Source organism: Camponotus vicinus, unplaced genomic scaffold, assembly GCF_025532165.1.
Source record: "Camponotus vicinus isolate PSW18456_S1 unplaced genomic scaffold, iyCamVici1.0 SCAF_8, whole genome shotgun sequence".
Taxonomy (NCBI): domain Eukaryota; kingdom Metazoa; phylum Arthropoda; class Insecta; order Hymenoptera; family Formicidae; genus Camponotus; species Camponotus vicinus.
The window spans coordinates 14,627,053-14,650,708 of NW_028141980.1; the positions used below are offsets into that span (position 1 = coordinate 14,627,053).

The 23,656-nt window shown below is 40.8% G+C and overlaps 1 protein-coding gene across 4 annotated transcripts in view; it reads left to right on the plus strand.

Annotated features, from left to right (window-relative positions):
- LOC145976006 (uncharacterized) overlaps positions 1 to 23,174 on the plus strand; it is a 78,592-nt gene extending 55,418 nt beyond the window's left edge. For 3 of the 4 annotated variants that reach the window (XM_083106826.1, XM_083106825.1, XM_083106824.1), the window contains 2 exons: positions 10,477 to 11,610; positions 12,599 to 23,174. In XM_083106826.1, coding sequence (XP_082962952.1) covers positions 10,477 to 11,610; positions 12,599 to 13,608 — 2,144 coding nt within the window. In that variant the 3' untranslated portion in view covers positions 13,609 to 23,174. The remainder of the gene's footprint in view (positions 1 to 10,476; positions 11,611 to 12,598) is intronic. The other variant, XM_083106828.1, reaches the window with a different exon arrangement.
- Positions 23,175 to 23,656: the final 482 nt, after the last annotated feature.

Below are 23,656 nucleotides of genomic sequence, written 5' to 3' on the forward strand. Positions count from 1 at the left end.
ATTGCTATTAATGTCATCCTTTTTACTCGATATCAGCTCGAGTTAATGTGCAAATTACGGTCAAGAGTTTATGTAATTGCGATAATATACATCGCATTTCGGAAAGTGTTCCTCTTCTCAAGCGGAGCAAGAAGGCACGCAGGTAGAGGGAAAAAAGGAGAGAAAAAATTAACTAGCAATTGTTATTAACGCCATTTCTTTTACTCGATATCAGCTCGAGTTAATGGGCAAATTACGGTCAAGAGTTTATGTAATTGCGATAATATATATCGCGCATTTCGGAAAGTGTTCCTCTTCCCAAGAGGGGCAAGAAGGCGCGCAGGAAGGGAGGAAGGAGGAGAGAAAAAAAAGAGAGAGAGAAAGAGTTACGTGATGATACGACGCAATATTCGCCGGCGCGTTTGGGTCATCTAATCGGTCCTCGTGACCACCAAAGTGACGAAACGCGCGGAGCGATAGTTTCAAGGAGGAATCATCCTATCTCGTCCGACGGTTCCTATGACTTTCTCGCAGATTTGCATTATCCGGAGCGACGAGAATCCGAAGAGAGATAATCCGATCCTCGTTTCGTCCTTCGGTTCGACGAAATTACGTACAAAGTGTGCGGGTGTGCATGTATATTGCGTCGAGATTCCCTGCACATATTTTTCGTTATTCACTGATACGTCGACCAGTTTAGATTCGACTTTTCCTTGGCGAGAACTCGATGCTGCGTCTCTCTCTTTAGTTAACTTTTTAAGATACAACCTTAGATATCTTTGAAACTAATCCTCGAATTAAATTTCCGCACGAGTTCATTTTAAAGTATGATTTATTAATATTTTCTCGGGACTGATAATTGCGACGAAATCTCTTGAAGTTGAATATCACAAACGGCATCTTCTGAAAATAGCAAGAAATGCGATTTTCCCGAATCGTGATCGAATCAATTTTTTCTTCCACAAGATATAAAATTGATGGACGGAATGCATAATTTATCGATGTAAGACTTTTGTCGAGCGAGTCGCGGCAAAATGATGTATCCCTCTTGCAGCCGCGCACTTGCTAAACTCTGATCGACGATCAAGCTGCCCGTTCCACGATCGCGAGGCGCGCTGTGTCGCCTGGTCAAGGTGAGCGTCGGCCGAGGACTCGCGATCGTGCTCTTTGTGACCGAGAAACAACGCCGGCGATCGTGAGCGAGCGCGAGAATGCGAATGACAACATAGGAAAAGCTATAGGGAACAATCGCGATTGTCGCTCGCGAAAGCGAAGCGAACGATATCGATCATCTCCGATGGAATCCGTCAACTTTTATTCATTATTTTCGCTATTTATTAATTCCGTTGGGGGTGGGGAGGAAGGGGTAAAATTTTAATCGTCGGAAAAAGAAGGAGAGGACGCAAATTCGCCTCGTAAGAGAATTCGTAATCTAATTTCCCACGAATTTTCCGTTCGATAAATGCGCGCCTGCAAACACGCCCTGTCCTAAGAGAGTAGTCGCCGCACCATCGGTCGGATGCGATTTCAAAGACACGACGAGGGTCCCTCGCGCTCGGTTATATTTGTGCACAACTGCGAGATATATAGACTGTGTTGGAGAGTCGCGCGCATTTTGCTGGAAGGAGACGGATTGCCTATTTAGATATGCAGCTCCGATAAGAATGCTTCTGGTGAAAATTTAGTACGTGTCGGACCGCATGCATCGAATCAACTTTATGTATTTTCAACATTTCTGGAATACAGAAGCTTCTTGATTTATAATGTTCAATTATTGCGTGACTCGTCGAAAAGAATTTTTTTTCCCCAGTATTTTCGATTCCAAGACGTTTTTAGATTCGGCGATTGTTGAGAAAGAAAAAAGTCCTGAATTTATGAGTCTTCATATCTAGATAAGTATTTCGCATTTGTGGTTTGATTGGCCGTAATATCAATTTTTAGTAATAATTTCAATAATATTCGTTGAAATGCGGACTGACGCTCCAAATATTTTCCATTGTTTGCAGCGCATAAGAAACAATTCCAAGTTTTTTTTTATAATTACAGCGAGACGTATGCATTTAATTATCGGAGGGATTGAGGCGTTAGATCGATAATAAAACGCTAATAAATGGCAGGATTAATGCGAAAAAAAGCTTTTAGCGAGTATAAATCGCGATACATCACGCGCAGCGTCGATAATAATTGTTATAATTGTCTTGATAATTGCGTGAATACTCTACTCGCGCGATACATCCGCGGTTAAAACCGCGAGCATAATCATCGATTATATTCGCGCAGCGTGCTTTATGCCGAGGAAATCGGCGTGCGTTCACGATTATATTAAACGAATCGTAAAACAATTAACGAAGTGCGGCGAATTATTGCCGATAATTATTTTTATTATTACGTAAACACGGCGGATTTAAATCGTATTAAAATGCGACGCGATGTTTCACAAGAGCAATCGCGTCACACACAGTTTGAAACTTTGCGAGCAGTTTTTTCTCTATCAAAATTCACGTTTTTTGTCAGCCGCGTGTTTCCTTTCTGGACAACGTGTATCGTTGAATGGACATTGTCACTTTCGATGCGTCAGATGTAATCCCGCGCAAAGTCTTGGCATTTACGTCGAGTTACGACGTGATGCCTCTCCTAAGATTTCTCTCGAACGGGTTTTACATAAAGTGCAAGTTGTAAAGCCTGTAAATATTTGTGCGCGTCTGCGTGAGCCAATGTCACGTTTTAACTGTTGGGAGTTTGCTGCCGGGATTCAACCTTGACTTAAATTCTCAAAAGCGGTCGGCTTCTCTGTATATTCGAGCGAGGGATGGAAATTGAGCATAAAATATCTCAATCGAGACCGTTTCTTTTTCACTTACCAAAGGTCTCTTTTCTCGTCGGTCACGAGATAATCATACGAAACGTGCGATTAGAAGTGTTAGCGATATGGCGATTTTTGAGAGCGCTTTGTGTATCAGCGTCTTTAAATATCCTGGGATTTCTAATCTTAAACGTAGCGATACGATACAGCAAAATATATCGTACAAAGTTTGTAATAGTCCGCTCAAGACGCTTCGTAGCGCGAATCGCACCAGTGATGGGTGTGAGTCATTTTTACTGACACGAGGAGAAGAAAGAGAGAAGAGACGTCGCGCGTTCGGAAAATAAACTCGCGTCGGCGAGTTATCATTTGACTCCTGGTGATAAAAGAGCGATCATTGCTCCGTATCGTTCTTAATATAAGAATTAATGCATAGGGAGCGAGCGAGCGCGTAGAAAATCCACGATCGACCCGATTCAACCTGCCGTAGATGCCGTGCAATATAATTATGGTATGCGTGTATTCCTTTTTTTATCGTCTGGTCTCTTTCTTTCTTTCTCTCTCTGCCTTTATAAATTATGTATCAATGACACACAGCGTTGAGAGAAAAAAGATCGAAACGGATTGGAATTAAAATATCTGGTCACACATATGTATGCTTAAACAACGCGTTTTCTATTTAAGTAATAAATAATGAGCCGATAAAAATCGATTCACATTTGACTCTGAATCCGTGCGACTGAAAATATGATAATTGTGTTTATATTATGTTCTGTCGGGTGTACGTCAACTTTATAAATTATACATTAAATGGTCCATCCTGAAAAAAAAAAACGCAGCCAAATTTAGTTCGAAATATCTGATACCAGCGTGTCGCTTTTTTTTAGAATACTCTAATAATTAATGTCTCTCGGAATGTCAATGGAATAAAGTAAATTTATAGCTAATATATGGAATCGATTCGAATATCATTGTGGATACGCGACAATTATAATTGTGTACGATTTTCATTGACTATTCCAGTCTCATAAATTATGCATTAGTAGTTCATTATAAAAAAAAATAATTGCAGAACGAGCTTGAGTCACAACGTCTGGAGTCTCATCGCGCGCAATTTCATAACTTTACCACTTAAGCAATTAATATCGCGACAGCGTACAACGAAATTAAATAGAGTAATGAATATGCCGAAACGCGAAAATGTTTTTAATTGGATCGTTATCAAATTCGATTACGAACTCTCTCTCTCTCTCTCTCTCTCTCTCTCTCTCTCTCTCTCTCTCTCTCGACGGCGCGACAGGGCAGATCGGTTTCATGCACGTTTCCGCGATATTTGCGCAAATCCGCCGCGATGGTCTTGAACGTAAACGCGCGCAAATTGTTTTATAAGGTAAAAACAATATACTGCGCGAAAGGGAGAGAGATAGAGATAGATCGAGAGTGCATTCGAGCATCCGTCAAAAATATCGCGGTAACAATAGCAAAGGAAAAAAAAATTATATATATATATATATATATATATATATATATATATATATATATCTGACGTTTCGACTTCGTCAATGCGTGCTCTACACTCTCGAGCTAACAGTGGGCGTATTTCGTTTCTGTCTATTTTTCTGAAAACAAACATTCGATCTCTGACGAGCTGAATAACGCCAATGGAACACTAGGAAAGGACCACTCGTTTCTGGAGCACTCTTCGGAGCGCCATCGCGGAAAGTTATGTTTTTGTTGCGCCCGTTTCGTTTTTTTGCCACCCCCACGTTCCACGTCCGCCGCGCGAGGGTGGTCCCTTGAATCGGTTCGATAGGAATACGGGCCGCAGGTATTTCCTCTGACGTTCGATAAATAGCGGCCAATGTTTGCTCTCGCAAATGAATGCCCGAGTCCCCTCCTTCCCCCGTCGCCGATCTTCGAGATCCTCCCGCGAGTGCATCCAACGTGTATCGCGCTCTTAATCCTGAATTCATTAGAGATACATATTGTAAATTGTAAATTGTGTTAAACGCAAAGATGCGAAAATGACGTGTCAGATAATTTGGGAGGAATTATTTCTTGGGAACGAAAAAATATTACATATGTATAAGAATTGAATGGCAAGAGAGCTGATGCATCGTTGGAGGAATAAAAATTGTCTTATCCAGCAATATTTTTTTTCTTACTCAGCATCAACGAAATCGGCATAATTGCCAAATAAAGGCGCTTAGAAACGACTAATCGATGAGATATCGCGACGAGACAAAAAGCGACTACGCGAATCACGTAATTCATGCACCCACGCGAAACATACGTTGCCGCGTCGCGCCGTCTCCTCTTTTTTTTTCCACAGAGAACGCAATGGAATTGATGGCGCATACGCCGTGAAAATTACGTTCGCGCGCGGATCTCGCTCGTACAACTATAATTATCGCCCGTTCTTTCGCATTCACGCAAATTCATAAATTAGCGAATAAAACCGATTTATTTAAAATAGTGTCGTAGTCGCGATATATTATACTATAATCTCTCGAGAATTTTATCAACATATATATATAATATGCATAATATATAATGTGAGAAATATCGAGATATAAAAGGTATGTATATTTCGGTGCAAAAGATCGAATGACAGATCGAAAATGATACGTGACTTTGCGCTTTCGTTTGAGACAATCCGTTAGGAATCTGAGAACCTCTAAAGAGTATTGATACCGAATGGGAACCGAATTGAAAGAACCGAAAATCCGAGAGTTCCAATAATCGGAAGTGCGGAAAATGAATAATTATGCGGGGTGTTATTCGAGGAAATGCGCTTCTTCAACGCTTTGAACTACGCTTTTGCACAAAGTGTGTCGCGAGATTCTGTCGGCCGGCGTAAAACTCGTCGATCTAACACTAGGGATCGGGTTTTCTCCTTCGATATTTTCTTTTATTGTACGCATATCGGAGACAGCGCCTTCACTTTGAGCCCACAAAGTCGCTTTCACCCGCTCAATTAAATCCGCGCTTTCGAATCAAAGACACTCCAGTTATTTCGCGATTTTGTGCGGGAAGAAAAAGGTCGAGTTTCATCTTTTCTTCTTTCATCTAATTCAATATAACACCGTTGATGCAGAATTCGAAATCGCGCAAAACTGATCGACCTTATGTTTTGTTTCGTTTCGTCCTCCTACGATAAACATCATTAATTATTAATGACTCATGCGTAAAAATTGTCAAAACTCATCCCGATGGCTTTATCTTTTTTTCATGAACTTAGTTTATCGGATACTCAATATTGTCACGATATATAAAATGATCGTTAAAACTCCAGATTTTAATGCTATAGAAATAACGAAAATAATCTGTATATTTTTTTATAATAGGCGACAATAGCATCGCGACGATTGACGCAAGAAAATTGACGCATTTCGCACTTTTGTTTGTTGCATAGGGAATTAACCTCATCGAAATTATACCGGTTTCGCGAACCCCCGGTGACGTGAAGCGAGTTTTTCGATTGTTTGCCCGTAGTAGCCACACCATTCGATTCCCACACCACTCGAGAATCGACGGGATCGACCTGGCGACTTAAATCTGCGAGAGGGCCGCCGCGGCAGGAAAAATCTTTAAAAATGCTGGTCCCGACGCGAAAAAAGCGCGCATGTGCAGCCACGAGCCATCTCTCTCTTTCTCTCTCTCTTTCTTTCTCTCTCTTTCTCTCCTCTTTCTCTCTCTCTCTCTCTCTCTCTCTTTCGTCTTTTTCGCCTCCTACTCTGCCGATGTTAGCTCTCTCGGCTTCGCTTTATGCGTTTCTCGCAGCCAAAACAAATCGTAAAGACGCCCGCCAGAGTGCAATCCTATGCTTGTTGCCGAAAAATCAATGATATCAGCGACACACGTTCGTCAAACATGAAATAATATTAAACCGCGTGAAAGAATTTCATCTCAGAAGTTTGCATGACTGAACCTTTCATCGCGCATCGCCGATATTTCCCAAATATATTGACATTTTTTCGATTAAAAAAAGATCGATGCCAACTTATCGAGAGATTGATCTGTTTGAATTATTATTCTCTCTGTGCGCAGCCTTTCTACTTTTATATCTACGATTTCATCGCGTATATTGTCTTAATATAACTATGCGATTACATCTTCATTTTCTTTCTCTTTTCGTCGGTACGCTCGTGTAATTTCTACTCAAGATTTCTTTCCGATTTTTGTTGATACAAGTGTTACGAGTCTATCCAAGTGTCTCTTGATATCCTTACTTTAACTCAAAGTAAGATATTGATGCTAAAGGAAATATTAGCTTATGCTGAGCATGCCTTTAAACATGCTAAAAGAAAAAAGAAAGCTTTTACATTATTATTTTTTAGAGAATATTTTAGAGAATATTGGGTAAATGTAATTAACGAAGATTTCGTCCAAGCAATTTATTTCTTGCGTTAATAAAAACAATAATTGGGCCATTAATTAAAAGAAGTAAAAATCATTGAAATAATGCTGGAGTTTATAATCTGTCCTACTAAAAACTTCATTAATAAATCGCGGTTCCAAAGGACAAAATGTCATTCAGCAGGAGTTCTCTAATTACATGTTTCTCTCTCTCCTTCTAACTACATATTTATATAACAATAAAATATAATATTTCAAACAAGCCATCCACATCTATCGGACCGAATAATTCAATACAGATTTAAAAAGAAATTTATTTTAGCGGCAAGTTTACTGAAATAATCTAAGTTAGTACAAAATTAGCCAAGTTTAAAGTTTGCACCCTGCTTTTGCACACATTAAAAACATCAATACTTGTATAATAGAACATTGTGGATAAATCTGAAACGTGAAATTAAATATTTATGATATTATGATCGAACATAAATTTAAACCATTACACTCGACTATTTTATGCTGTTAATGTATTGAAATTTTAAGCTTATTAATCGTTCGAAAGTAACTCTCAAGGATAAGAATAAAAAAGCAAATATATTGTACTTGATAATTTTTATGACATTAGTTTGTGATGCTCTTTGATGATTTATTGAAGCTATTGTCTCGAGTAAACTAGCCATCCGTCTTTACGTGATTTGAGAAACATAACGCGTCAAAATGAACGGCGAAATCTTACGACTGTTTAGTTGGTAAAGTTATAAGTGGATCGTCTCTCATTAAAGCTCGGTCGGACTGCTCGGTAAAACTTGTGGAGTTCGTATCAACGCTTACCAATGTTTATTCACGCGAATGCGAGGGAAAGAATAATCCGGAGATTTCTTTAATGCAATTTATCATTAAGAACACTCGTCTACTTCTTGAACGATCCGACACCGGAAAAGATTCTCTCAGAATGAAGAAGAAACTAATTTCTCTCTTTGTTTCTTTCGCGTACTTTTTGCAAGTGTTAATCTCCCATCCGAAATTGAATAATCGACTGAGTGGGTTTATTATTATGACGGTAATCATCGATTATTACTACTATTGTCATTATACAGTCGTTTAAAAAAAATTTAAATTGTTTAAAAAAATAGCATTTATATTAATGGTAATATCCTCCAAGATTCTCATGTTGGAGCAGACGAGAGAAACTTTCCGTTTTATTTCATTGATTAAGTTTTTGATATTTTTATCTTGGCTGTCAGCTGCCATATAAAGTGCAATCATAGCTTACGAGAATGTCTTTTTGCACGACACACATTTTGTTTTTGCGCGATATAGCTAACGACTTCCGATGTGCAGAGGAAATTTAGGCGATTACTCGTGGATTCTGGTCGTAATTAACCGTTGCTGGACGGAGATTGAGTTTAATGAGACGTAACGTTGTCTTGGCGGTATGACTCTTGACAGATTTCACGAAATAAGCCGATCCTCGAGCAAATGAACGAACGTTATATCGTAATGGCGTGATAGTTTACTAATACTTGGATGAATTGTATTCGAGTTTCGATAGAGCGAAAGAAGGGGATCAACAACAGACGAATCGCAGATACCGATGCGTAAATATTTACGTCGATCTACACACGACTCTTGTGTCCGAATCATACTACAATCGTTTAATTCTTATCGTGCTATCGAGATTTCGTATCAAGGAACATTTCAATTTTCGGTCAGAGAGCGAAACGAATGGAAAACGATGTTCGTGCAAAACGACACGGCTTTTAAAAGCGCCGAATCGTGGAAATTATATGCAGAGTTATATTAATGACACTCTCTTGGAGCGCGAATATCGCATTTGCGTCACTTTTCGACCGGTCGCTCTTCTCTTAACCGTGATAACGGGACGTTATAATATTATCGCTCCGGAGATTCCCGGAATAGTTAAATACGATTACGCGATGGGATAAGCTTGAAATCGCAATAAACTAATCTTGACGCACTCGCGAACGGTTGCACGCGGCATTATCTCAACAAACAATGATTATGTAACGTGCTATAAGTGTAGTCAAATAAAAACGATTAGCTATAAATACGATTTGATTCATGTGTAAATGAACGGTATATATCGCATGACTTGTCTTGTTTTTTTTTTTATTTTCAGCACTTTGATGAACTTTGCTAACTTCTTATATTCTCGGGTTTCTGAGGTTCCATAAGTTTTTTTTATCGTTATCTATAAATATATAGCATTAATCATTTGTCACATTGTCACACGTTGCTTCCATTTATTTCTCGTTTTTTTTGTACATATATATTTTATGCATTGATATATATTTTTCGTTTCTAATAAATTAATATCTGTCCCACTTTTCGCAAGAAACAACATTATATCGGATGAGTCACTCAGAGAATGCAGGAGAAGTAAAAATCGCTTTAAATGTCGCACGAAATGCAAATCGAATGACGAATCCGCTCGACAAATAAGAGAAAATAAAGTCCGATATAATTAGTCTGATAAAAGGAGGAATGTGATATTATTGCGTAACGCAAATTCCGTAATCGTAAAACGCCTTAAGCCGCCTTACTCCTCGGGATGTAATTGCGCGCGATAATACTGATTGGGCAAGACACATACGTCTTAAATAATAGCGCATGGCGAAGTTTAATTAAAAACTTTGCGCGCGATATAATTACTTTCCCTTCAGCGTCTCTTATTTTCGATTAATTACAGCCGCGTCTTTGTTACATCCATGTATTTGAAGAAATTAATGGGTGTGAAGAAAGGAAGAACGGATTGAAACGAACGTGCGACAAGATTCTGTTTCTCATTCGATCGTCCAAGGACAAAAATTCTCAAGGATTCAAGAATCCATCGCGATTCTGTGTCGCGCGTACCTGATTCTGGTATCTTTAAATTATTATGCTAAATTATGAGTGCAATATACGCAGTTCATAGATTCGATCTGCATAACAGCGATTGAACTTGTGAAGCGTGAACCGGACATGCCTAACCATGCGTGACTGGGAACGTGGCACGATCCGATATTCTAGAACGCGCTTCTGAGCTCAAAGATTCTAAAGATCTGCGCTTCTTGACCCAATTCCGAGTAATTTCGTCCTTGATCGAGAGCGGTCGAAGAATACACCTGTAGAATTTAATCCTATTTCACGAACACACTATCTAAATTATATCATTCTATTTAAATTACATCACTCAAGCGTACATGGAATTTGAAATGTAGACATAGTGATAAAAAAAAGCAGCGAATATCTCGTGCTCCCATGTTTTCTAACACAATAACGCTTTTATGTCAATATGTATCTAACCGCAAACTCTCTTCTGCATTATCTACTTTCAGATACTGGCGCGCCCTACGTATTGTACAAAGATAATATGGAGAGACCCCAGGGTCAATGGGGCCCGGGGCCGGGATCTCTCCAGGATGGCGGATTGTACCCGCAACAGCAACCACAACAACAACAACAGCAACAACAGGGTTCCTCTTCGTCGGGAAGCCCACAGCAGGCCTGTGGTCCTCCCGTCGAGGGTAGTGAAAACGGTCCCCCGCCCTCCTTAGCATCGCCTGTGCCCTCACCGTATCCCTCGGCGCCTCCCGAACCTCAGTCCTTGACTCCACCGGACGATGATATACAATCGAGTCAGGCAACGTCCCAACAGCAGCAGCAGCAGCAGCAGCAAACGCAGCAGCAGGTCCAACAGCAGCAGCAACAACAACAACAGCAGCAGCAGCAGCAGCAGCAAGTTCAACAGCAGCAGCCTCAACAACAGCCGCAGCAACAACAAACGCAACAACAAGATCATTCGCCGCAGCAACAATTGACTCCTCACGCAGAGGTGGACCGTAGCGATTGTTTTCCTGGCGCTGGGGAGCTGCAGCAGTATCCACAACACTATTTCAAAGAGGCCCGGCCGCATCCTTCGCCGTCCGTGCCACCTCACATGCTCACTCCCGGTGGCTTTTCCGCGCTGCACTATCTCAAACAGCCCGGGGTAATGCTGACATCCCTTGGCCAGGGCGACGGCGGGCCCGGCTTGGACGCGCATCAGTACGCCAGTCCGGGCGCGCCCAACATGGCGACCGGGCTGCCCGACATCGTGCAGCAGAGCGGCAAATCGTCCAAGTCCGGCAACAGCGATCTACGCCTGTTCAAGTGTTTGACCTGCGGCAAAGACTTTAAGCAGAAGTCGACTCTGCTGCAACACGAGCGGATCCACACGGACAGCCGGCCGTACGGGTGTCCGGAGTGCGGCAAGCGGTTTCGACAACAATCCCACCTCACGCAGCATCTACGCATACACGCTAACGAGAAGCCGTACGCTTGCGTTTACTGCGAGCGTACGTTCCGGCAGCGCGCCATCCTCAACCAGCATCTGCGCATCCACTCGGGTGAGAAGCCATACCAATGTCCGGAGTGCGGAAAACACTTCCGTCAGAAGGCGATCCTGAATCAGCACGTCCGCACACACCAAGGCGAGCATTTCTCTCTGCCTCCCAGACTCCCCAGAGGGCGTCCATCACAACCACACACTGACCCACCCACCGGTTCTAACTCATTACTATCGCAACCGCCGTCACCACCGTCACCATCGGCATCATCGTCATCGTCGTCATTATAATCACCACGTTCATTACCGCCGGCGGTACAATAACCCGCATACTAACGATTCTCTTACCTGTCCAGTGTTCGATGTACCAGTGGCGGATTTAGAGCTCGGGATATCAAATAATTGTAAATTGACAGGACAATGTGTGTCTTTGAATAAAAACGGGGTAAATTCACCACTGGTCTATATCACCTATATCCCTCACCAGCCTACTAAACAAGTTTTTCTTTTAAATATCGCGGAAACTAATATAGCGACGATTTATCAGAGACAATTTGCCGGAAGACATATCATCGGCCTCGTTGCCGCTAAGGCCAACCGGCGGGTAAGAACGGTTGAGCTGGACGCGAAAACGCTGGTGAGCTGTGAGATAGAGCAGTCCCCGCCTCCCCTCCATTTCCTTCCGATCCTCTACGATCCGACTCGTCATCTAGTCTAATCCGCCTGCCCTCTAATAACTTTAGTTTTTCGCGTCAAGGTGGACATCGGCCTGCCAGCGACTGCTGCGTTTCTTCTCGTGCACCTATCGCTGCTAATAACTTTCACTGGGGATCGCGCGATAAATTGGATTCACGGTAGCTTCCCAAACAGCACAAAAGTCCAAAAGACGTGTAAATGCCGCGGAATAAATCAGGATCTCTCTTTAGACGTTTTTCTCGGACGTTTGTGTTGCCTGGGTGTTTTCGCTCGAATTCGTGTTTCGAGCGATTTCTTAACGCCACGCTTGACTAGTGCTACAATTGACACGTAGTTTTAATCTCGCTCCGTCTCATTAAACCGGACTAACGTTCTTCCTTCTCATTCCGTCCGCCGTGGAATACCGCCGATGAACGTGGACCGTACTTTCGTTACAGACGTGAGCCCGCACCTCATCTTCAAGAACGGGATGACGCCGACGCTCTGGCCGCAGGACGTTCCCTTTCCGCCCGAGGAGGGTAAGGAGGAGGTAGCGTCGACGTTCGGCGACACGGACACGCAGTCGGGCGCGTTCAGTCCGGCGCCGGACGCCAACTCCATCCAGTATCCCGCTTACTTCAAGGATCCGAAGGGCGGCAATCACACGGTCTTCGGCGCGGGCGGCCCGGGCAGCTTCGGCGCCCTGCAGTACATCAAGCAGCAGGGCGGCACGAAGAGCTGTCTACCTGATGTGATACAGCACGGCCGCTCGGCCGGCATGCCGCTGTATGTGCGCTGTCCAATTTGCCAGAAGGAGTTCAAGCAGAAGTCCACGCTGCTGCAACACGGATGCATACACATCGAGTCGCGACCGTATCCGTGCCCGGAGTGCGGCAAGAGGTTCCGCCAGCAGTCCCATCTCACGCAACACTTGCGTATCCACACGAACGAGAAGCCGTACGGCTGTGTGTACTGCGGGCGCAACTTCCGTCAGCGCACGATTCTCAATCAGCATCTGCGCATCCACACGGGCGAGAAGCCGTATAAGTGTCAGCAGTGCGGCAAGGACTTCCGTCAGAAAGCGATTCTGGATCAGCACACGCGCACCCATCAGGGCGACCGGCCGTTCTGCTGCCCGATGCCCAATTGCAGGCGGCGCTTCGCCACCGAGCCCGAGGTGAAGAAGCACATTGACAACCACATGAATCCGCACGCGGCCAAAGTGCGTCGGAACTCGAACGGTGACTCGAAGCCGCCCGGCACGCCCGCGGGCCTGGGACCGGTTCCCGTACCCCGCGGTACCCTCACGCCCACGGTCGTCAAGCCAGAGCTCTACTTCCCGCAGTGCTACGCGCCCGCGTTCAATCACCAGCCGCCGGTGTCGACCGCGCAATTTCCTGGCGCCCAGGCGAACGGCGTATCCGTCACCGGCGAATTCAAGCCGCCGACCGGTCTGCCGCCGCAGTGACTAACCGTCCATCCTGCCGCCTACTAGCAAGCAGGAATCCCCGCGCTGAGGTTTCAGCGCTGTTTCGGCCCAGCCGCGTTGGAGGCCGACGCGACGTCGAACGCGATCGTCGCCGCCGCCGCCGCCGCTGCCGCCGCCGCGTCCAACCGATGCGGCCAACAGCCGATCCAGCAACATTACCCGTGACATTTATCACTGTGCATTTAATAGGGTTGTCTTCTTTGTTTTCACAACTCGCTCGCTCTTCTTGTCCCATCGCTGCTTAACGGAGCCTCGGAACGCGTCGCCAGCTAGTCCCGGACTCGACGGTGAGAACGGCGCTCGGTTTTTCGCCTTTTGCGCGATCCTGTACAACACGAACGTCCAAGAAACATCGTTCCTCTCGTTTTCTCGCGCGCGATTCACCGTCGAATATAACGAATTATCCGAATAATACGTCTGTTTTTTCCATCTCTTTCTAAATTGTAGCGCTCTTGCTATAATGCAAATAGAGAGATGAAACAACGTCGACGAATTGTCCAGATTTTTGCATTGTTTGGGAAGCAAGGGGGGAATGTCGAGTCCGCTTTTACGTATTCTGTGACGTTCGTGTATTAGAAGCAAACGTATCCTCTCACGCGCCGGATGACACCGTGAAAAAAAACAACGTTCCGGGTAGGATCATCATTTATCATTGCATTTTCGCTACCGAGTGGCAAACGACGGTGCGCAATTATACTCGCTCAAGTGTCAGTCGCGACAACTCGTAATAATTTTTGTGACATGTGTGTTCTCGTTTACAGTCTCACGATTGCGATGCAATGGTTCGCGATTGTTACTCTTTATGCGTCGAATTAAGATTTGATCTCTAAAGGATACCATAGTCCGTTATTACAGCGCGTATACATATATACTATAATTATATAATTCACTAGTAAATTCTCATGCCAGCAAATACCGATTTCTACTACGATCCGCATCACCAAGTTATCGATCTCACACGGAAAATAGCTCGGAAAATCGTCCGCCACTCACCGTCGAGTTAATTCATTAGCCAGACCAAGGTAAAACAACCAACGAAGGATCTCGTCTATTTCTCCGTACGTATTTTTTTATGATTAATCGATTATGTGACGTACCTTCTCGCGTTTCTTTCGTGGACAAGGGAATAGCACGTGAGAGTTCGGGGCTCTTATCCCCCCCGCCCCGCGAGGCGCGTAGGCGAATTCGAAGAGATTGACAAAAAAGTGTTCCCGCGAATCCGTCTGTCTTTGCATCTCGCGGGATGATGGTGCATGCGTCGCCCGGGGCGCCGCCGCTCATCGTTCAAAACGCCACGTATCGCCAAACGGGTTGAAGATGTTCGATTTCGACCAGACTAAAATGATTGTGATACAATATTTAACTTGCCTATGTTTTAAAATGTTTCGCGAGAAAGAGAGAGAGAGAGAGAGAGAGAAAGAGAGTGAGAGAGATAGCGAGAAAGAGAGAGGTATGTTGTGCTTCTCAAGGGAAGCGTTTACACGACCACGTGAAGAATGCTTGTAAATATGTAAAGCTGTTCACTCCAAACAAAGAAGAAAAGAAGGAGGAAGAGGAGGAGGCAGAGAAGCAGGAAGAAGAAGAAGAACGAAGAGAAAAACACACGACGGAGAAAGGTGAAGTATGCGAGTGTGTGCGAATGCGATTGAGTGCGAATGATGCGAGAAAAGAAAGAGTACCGAGTGAGAGGGTGGGAGAAAGAAGATATAGGGGGATAGTTGGGATGGGAAGAGAGAGGAGGGAGGGAATGATATGACAAGCGGAAGGAAGAAAGACACGAGAGATTATAGCTAGAATTTACGAGGACGACGTATCCTCCCACTGTGCTGAGCCATAGTTTTCGGGTAGATCGGTCAAGAATCGACGAGACGATGACTACCGCGATGCAGCGCGAAGGGGATAGAGGGGTGGAGGGAGGTGCGCGCGACTCTTGTATACTATAGTAATATTTGAATGTATATTTATACGACAGGTTACATTATATTCTAACTATATATATATGACGATATTTTGAATCGGTTTTAAAAAATCAGATTGGTGCTGATATAAACAAAAAAAAACTAGATAAGCGAGTACACGAGACAGAAAAAAAAAAGAAAAAGAGGAGGGAACGTGGAAGAAGGCTGAGACACACCGTAGAGTTTAGCGTTTAAGTAGCGTAGACGATAGCGCATAGCTCAAGATAAAGAAAAGACTTTGAAGGACCGTACACGGGTCCGCTCACATCTCGGAGAATTATCATCATTCTTAAGAAAGAGAAGGAGGGAAGAAAAAGAAAACACTTCGTGGCAATACTTAAGTGAAGAGCAAAAGGGAAAAATAGGAGGAAGAGGGTGGGGGGAGGAAGGTGGAGAGAGGAAGGTTTCAACGTACTAGAGAATAATCTTTTAAAAATTTCTATATTAAGACGTGTGATCTCTCTAATTATTGTACATTACATTAATGAGTCTAAACCTAGAGACGACAAGATGCGTTAGCATAATTACGATTACGTATTAGGTGTTCTACAGTTAGTCTTTTGTCATTTTAGAGACACAGAGATCTGAAGATGATAATTGTGCGGCCATATTCTCTGTGGCCTGTTCGTAGTGCCTCGGAATTGCTGCTCGCGGCAGTGATTTGACCGTATTTTAGGAAGGTAATATTATATTATATCGAGGAACCGCAATTTTATCGATACACTTTCCAATATACAATATTGAGAAGGGAAAAAGGGGGAAATCGCGCGTCGTGAGGCGTCACGTTAATAAACGACTCGTTAAATTATTATAACGAAAGAAGATCTACTTATACACATCGCGTCGCGGAATGAAACGACGACGACAACGACGATATAATCGTGGTGGTTGTCCATTGTTGTTTTTTTCTTTTTTTTTTGTTATTCTTATATTATTTTTTATTTTCTTTCTCTCGTCCATTACGTAAAATGCGAAGCTATGAGAAAAGAAAAAAGAAAGACGACCAATGGGGAAATATCGAAGGCCAGGAATGGCGGGATCTTTTCTAATGGCCGTTCGTAATATTTACGAGTATTATTATCGACGTTAAAATTATATTTTTACATTTATCCGCGTGCCCTTTCTAGAATATCATTCTTGCGGTTAAATGAAATAAAAAGGCGCAAACAAGACTCGTTAGACATTAACGCTCTTCTAAGTCAAATCGAAACACATCGATTTCCGTATGCCTTCGTACATGTATGTCTGCACGAGAATTTAAACAGTTTATATTGTTATATTATTCGCAAATAGAGATTATACTGCAATAGCATTTTGAACGTTAAACGATCGAGCCCGGTGAAAGATAATTTAACACTTTGAGATAATTTTTTTTTCTTTTATGTAAGTTTCAGGATAGAGACCTGGAATAAGTGTAAATTATATGGTCCATTTTAAATGTTTGCAGTTATATCCAAAGAGGATCTTACAAATTATGAATTTATTTTATTTTTGCTCCTTTAATTGTCACGTTAATTTATAATTGTATTATGAAACTTTGCGTTTACGTATTCCAAGTATTATGATGGATGCTCAATATCCCAGTAATGTTGAAAACCGCAACCGTCGTGTTTGCATAATACCGTGTTTACGCGCGGACATCGAAAGACTACAGATTTTCTACTTCAACATGTATCCTTCTTGGACTTCCACTTTAAGACTCTAGGTCGTTTTTGCGTGAAAACGACTTAAAATATAGTTGAATAAATAATTTTTTTTTCCTTAGTTGTTTTTCTTTACTATAATCTGTTTACTAATCGCGCCGCAACCGTTTCTCAACTCGAAGAATAATAATTCATTTTTGCCGCGAACATCTGTCCTCATTTACATGTTTGACTCGTTATTGAAGGCAGGCTATTTTTATCGATCGGATAAATGTCAATGTTCGGAATATGTTTCTCGCGCGCCTTTCATGAATAATAAATCAGTGATTTCTATTATAATCAAAACAAGTGATATCATATTTCGATAAAAACTGGACCTGTTGTTTATAATTGTACCATTTTTTTAAAGAAATATTTATAATACTCATTAATTCGAATTTTTTTTCAAGAAAATTAAAAGCTTATCATTTCTTCATTGACATTTATGGTACAAAAAATTTTAAATAATGAAAGTCCTTGTAAAGCGTTTTTTGCGAGATTTATTGTCAAAACATTCCCCAGTCGCGATTCATTTTTGTATATCATACGAGATAACTAGTTTTTTTTTTTACTGTTAAGGCTCTGAGAAGTTTTTTCTTTTATAGATCTGTAACACCGCTCGCGTACACTTTTTCGTCACTAAATTACTCTGTTCTTTCGGGATCTATAAAACGGAAAAGTTAAAATACTCAACTTATAATTCAACTAACGAATGCACAACGCTTTATTAAATTCGCAATATACACAATCACGATCACATTAAAATCATATTTATACTTAAATAGAGAAAAGCTTTCAAAAGTGAGTCGAAAATTTTATCAACTATACATTTTTTCAAAAAAAAATTAATAAATGGCGCTGTATACGCGCTTTTCGTCCAGTCGAAATCAAACCGAGAGTCTTGCAACGAAAGTTTCGTACAATTGGATCGGTAAAACTCGTCCGTGGGGAAACATTGCGCGTAATGCTGGAAAGAATAGCACGCACGAGAGTTTTTCTCGAATAAACGGAAAAACCGTAATATACATGTATAAAAGGGGAAAACGAAGAACGTGACAACATTTCGGACTCAGTACGGGACTTATCCATGTGCACGGCCGATTGTACTTTAAACTTTAATCCGTGATAACGAAAATAACCGATCACACACAAAAAAAGGCACATATGCTAAGCTTAAAGAAAGAAAAAGAAAAAGAAAGAGAGCAAGGTCACACATAGCACACACATACACATACATACATACATATATATGTTTTCCGACATAATCTTCTTTCTCTCTAATGAGTCAAGACGTTATATATCGAAGTGAATTGAGTTTGATCGCGATTGAGAATTGCGCAAACCGACGAATGCGAAAAAAGAAGATAACTGTTGTAGACAATGTGTAGATAAAAACAGATATTTGTTTTCTTTATTATTATTATTGCTACGATATACTCGATAAAATTGTATCATCATATTACTATTATTATTATTTTATTAATTATTTTTATTATTATATATATTACTATTTTATATATATATATATATATAATTATTATATTATATTATATATATTATTATATTATTATTATTATTAATTATTAAGTTTACAAGAGAGATATTGCGTATGGTGCATTTTATTAGTTAGTATCATCGTAAAGTTTTGATCACCTCTGTTTTTTTTATTACGCTGTATCCCGTTGACTGTACGAACTTTTTGTCACTCCGTTTTCATATCCGATATTGTAGGAATCTCCTTTTTTTATATATATTATTATCGATAATAGACTATTAGTGCTTATGCTTATTATATTCTAATCTCGCAGTCACAAAATCCGCCGTGTGATATAAATAATACGTATATTCGAGTGTCGCGAACGAACAGGTAGCGATGTCGGATTAATGGTTTTTATTAATCTCTTTTTTTATATATATTATATATATATAAATATTTTATATACATATTGCAAGATGTACTTTTTGCAAGGAGGGAGGTCCAGAGGTTTTCTAGCCGAGAATGACAGGGACGTTATTTGTTTATTTTAAGTTCCGTATACGCGCGAGATCACGAAATTTGTCGCGAGCCGACAATGGATTTATTTAAGGAAACAAACGTGCAACTTTAAGATTACTTAAGGAGGGGAAACTGCAAGCGTCAATCTTTTAGAAATGTATGTTAATTTTTAGAAGGAAAGAGCTAAGGAGAGAAGATAAGACGATGTATTTGATATTTTTTTCCCTCGATCCTGTAAATATTATCGGCTTCAGGCCCCGAAAGATCGCCATCTCGAGCCCTCGTCTGCGAGCGAAACTGGTTCGGGTGGTTAGACGACGTCGGAAGATTGCGCAGTGCCATTTCGATCGACGAAAGGAAGAGAGAGAGATACAGAAAGAGATAGAGAGAGAGCAAAGCGTACGTATTAAGTAGAATCAGCGATATACTGTGATAACGACCGCTAACGACCAGCAATATCCGCTTAACTTCGTATGATCCCACGACGGAATTACGCGTCAGTTGGCTTTTTCGAGTTGCGTATCGCGATTATTTCCCGCGAATGTCGTTCTTGCTCTCTCTCTTTCTCGCTCCCTTTTCCATTCGTATCGTAAAAGACGTAGGAGAATCAGTGTCGATCGATCGATTTACTATTTTGCAATAAACGACTCTCGTCTGTCACCTCGGCGTCAGGCATTTACCTCCTTTTTTCGTTACTTTGATTGCATTTCGCGGATGTGTGCAATGAAAACGATTCGGTTAATTTTGAGAAAAAGGATAGGATTTCGTCTCGCGCAAAATTCGACGGAAAAACGAAATGCAAGATGTTTACAAATTTAAATTTATAAATAATTTACTCGATAGATACTCTTTCTCGATCTTGTTTTTTCACCATCAAAAATTTGAATGGGTTTCCTTATATTTGTCCATAGATAGGACGCTCGGAGATTCGATGTGTCAGCTCGCGACGAATTTTGCGGTGAACGCGCGATCGTGTATCCGTATACGTAAACGGTACAATCTTGTTTCTTTTTCATTTTTCCTTTTCTTTTTTTTCCTCTGTTTTCTCTCTCTTTATAGTCAGATGTACTTCGAAAGGCGCATAGAAAGAAACAATGCGCTTTTTTACATACCATAGGCTGCGTCACCCTCGTCGTTCACCGAATGCTCAACATAGATTAGGTTTAAGCTTTATATATATACATATATCTCTATATATACATATATTACTAACGATATATATATGTGTATAAATTATTGTTTTCTCTTTCCCCTTGTAAGACTCAGGGCACGTGCCCGCCGACAGGGTGGCGCATCCGACGTAATTATTCGTTCATTTGATCAAAGATACCGTAAAAAGATGGGTGGATTAGAAAGAACCAATAGAAAGTCGTTCTATAAAGTTGTGTTTTTCTCAGCTTCGTCAGAATTTAAAATTAAAGTCTTTCTTTCTTATAAAAGATTAATTCAATCTTTAATAAGATTTAAAATACATTATGAATTTTTTTTCACATATTAAACGTCCAATTATATTATCTCGTTTAATTTTAAAAGTACGATTGCACCAAAATTAAATATATCTATTATAACAATTTGTTACTCTTTTTAGATGAGATACACAATATATAATACCAAAAAAGAAAGTTTATTCTTGCTCTCTAAACTAGATTTACGTGATGTGCGTGCATTCAAAAGGATTACTTCAAAATCGCTCTTGTGAGGAATATAAAGTAATATACTCGTGAAAAGATGGGAACAGAAAGAAATCAAATACTTGAAACTAATCCTGGCTATGGAAGAGATTAGGAATTTTTATGGAGCGAATTTCTTTGATAAAATTTCTTTTTTAATCTACCGATTTTTTTTGCGGGAGAGAGAAAAAGAGAGAGAAAGAGACGAATCTCCGAAAACTTGATTTATGCGGACGCGAGAACACCGCGATAGAAATCCAACGGGTGTTCACTTATTACGTTACCCCGTCACACAAGATCTCGCTTTCAAAATTTAGCTTTAACAAAAAAGAAAAAATAAAGCCCTCGAACGCGGACGCCCACGCAGGTGCAATACGTTTCACAGATGCGCATAAGTATACTTTAGGATCACGCCGTAATGCGTTGAAAACGTCGGGAGGAAAGCATACGGATTAACAAATATCATTGAATAGCGTCGTTTAGCGCGCGTGCAATTTATACCAATTCAATTACGAGCCGCAAAACACATATATTCATGCACGTCCATCGATACCGGAAATACTCGTTTTATCCTACGCAAATCATTTTGCTGGAACGAATAAGAAAATTGAAAAGAAAGATGCGCCTCTCTTATCGACATACGGATGTAAATTTTTTTCAATCTCCTAAATGTCAAAAACATTGATTTTAAAAAATATCCCATTTTTATCTTTTTAATTTCTGTTTGTTTATTTTTATTTTTATATGACGTGCAAAAAAAATATATTTATTTATTTGAAAAAATAACATTTGGTTGGTTTTAACTATCTTTAACGACGTTTTCAATGCGGGCGTAGCTCGCGCCTTATTTATGTAGATTTATATATATATATATGTATACACACGTACACACACAGAGAGACGTAACTCGCACGATCGCAATTGTAAAAGGAAACCGAAATCATGGTGCCGCCAAGCGCCGGTGATGCACATATACTATTATTTACAAGTATATACGCGAGCAGCGAAATACTGCGCCAGGATCGACCTTACCTCGTTTTTCGTCGTTTCGCATGCAAATTTATTCGCGGCGCAACTTCCCTAATTATATTGCCGACGGTATACCTCTTGATTCATGTTTGACGGTACGATAAATTGTTGAGAATGATGTTACCTTTTCGGCCAGGCTTTTTAAAGACAACACTCCCCATGAAAATATCAGCCATTAAAGAAATTGTGAATAATGTGCATAGCGAAATTAAAAATGCTTTTCTCACGCGTGCATGAGATATATGTTTTACGACGTCAAATTTTCCCTTGTTTGATTCGTGTTTTTCGCGTTATCCTTGTATTTTTTAAGTTATGTGGAGTTAAGTTCTCGTGTTTGACGTAGATCTGTCTTATCGAAATACTCGATTGCGTGTCGAAAGTCTGCGAAAGATTATTATTTAGTAATATCGTGGTGGAACATTATCGCGCCTGTATACGACGAGTAGACTTATTAATTTTAAAACACATTCTGAATTATTTTTTGTAACAGCCGATTTAACTTATTTGACTGTTTTTGTAATATTCTTTAATATGCAATAATACATGCTATATTATATTCTTATTGTTAATCGTGTTATTTTATTTTCGTAACTTTATGACATATATATATATATATATATATATATATATTACATTACGTTGCGTTGAAAATCTCGCTAGACACTGGACCGGTATCTTCGGTTCGAGGAGTTAACTCGGCTGGATTCTGAGCGCAGAGTTTTCGCTGCAACAACGTTACGACGGAACCAGGTTCCTAATAGTAATTTAGGGAGTGGGAAGAGTGTGAAATAGAAATATCAATTCGTCTCATATATTTTGTGACTGACGAGTGTCTCGGCGGCGCGGGTCCGATTCGGTTCAGATTCCGACAGTGTTCCCAAAGATATATATATCACAAGATGTACATCGTGAATATATAATCCTTTGTTCCCCTGACTTTGTTCTCCGCACTTTCCTTGCCCATTTGATACTCTCTTTTATACAGCATCCACCGTCCCGCCTCATTTCCACTACCGTGTACATCCCTGTCCGCGAGATTCTCACGCTTCATTTTATATATATATATATATAAAATACTAATCAACAAGTGTGGTAGTTCGTCACGAAACGGTCCCGCGTCCGTGCTCCGAACGTGTTCTGTTTTTCATTTTCACCTTTTTTTATACAAATAAAATTTACAAATAAAACCAGAGGAGCGCATGTCTTCAAACGCATCCCTCATTATTTTCCGTTACATTTTGGTTTTCGCGATGTTTACCGAGCCGTCTTTTTTTTGTTCATAATTTTTGCTATAGGATTCTCAAGAGTGCTCTCTTGCTGACGTGATCCTTTTATTTTTTAATAAAGTTTAATATAAAAAAAAGTAACACAGGAAATTTTTATATATAATAACGGTATATACTTCTTCCGAGATGAATCAAGGACGCGCGTTGAAGAAAACTGAAGATCAAAGAATTTCAAACGCTAATGCACGAAGTAAAAGCGCTCATTGGCTTAACTCCAAACTTGCATAACTTAAATGCACTTTCGTTTTCGTCGGCATTTCGCCGTCAATTAGAAAGTAGCGCAATGAAAAACAATGTCTCGGTAAACATCGTCGCTATATAATTATTGCTTTGTTTCAGCTGGCAGTTATGTTGTTTCTCTTTCGTGCTCGCTTCTTGCGCGCGTTTGCTTTAAATTGTTCAGGTT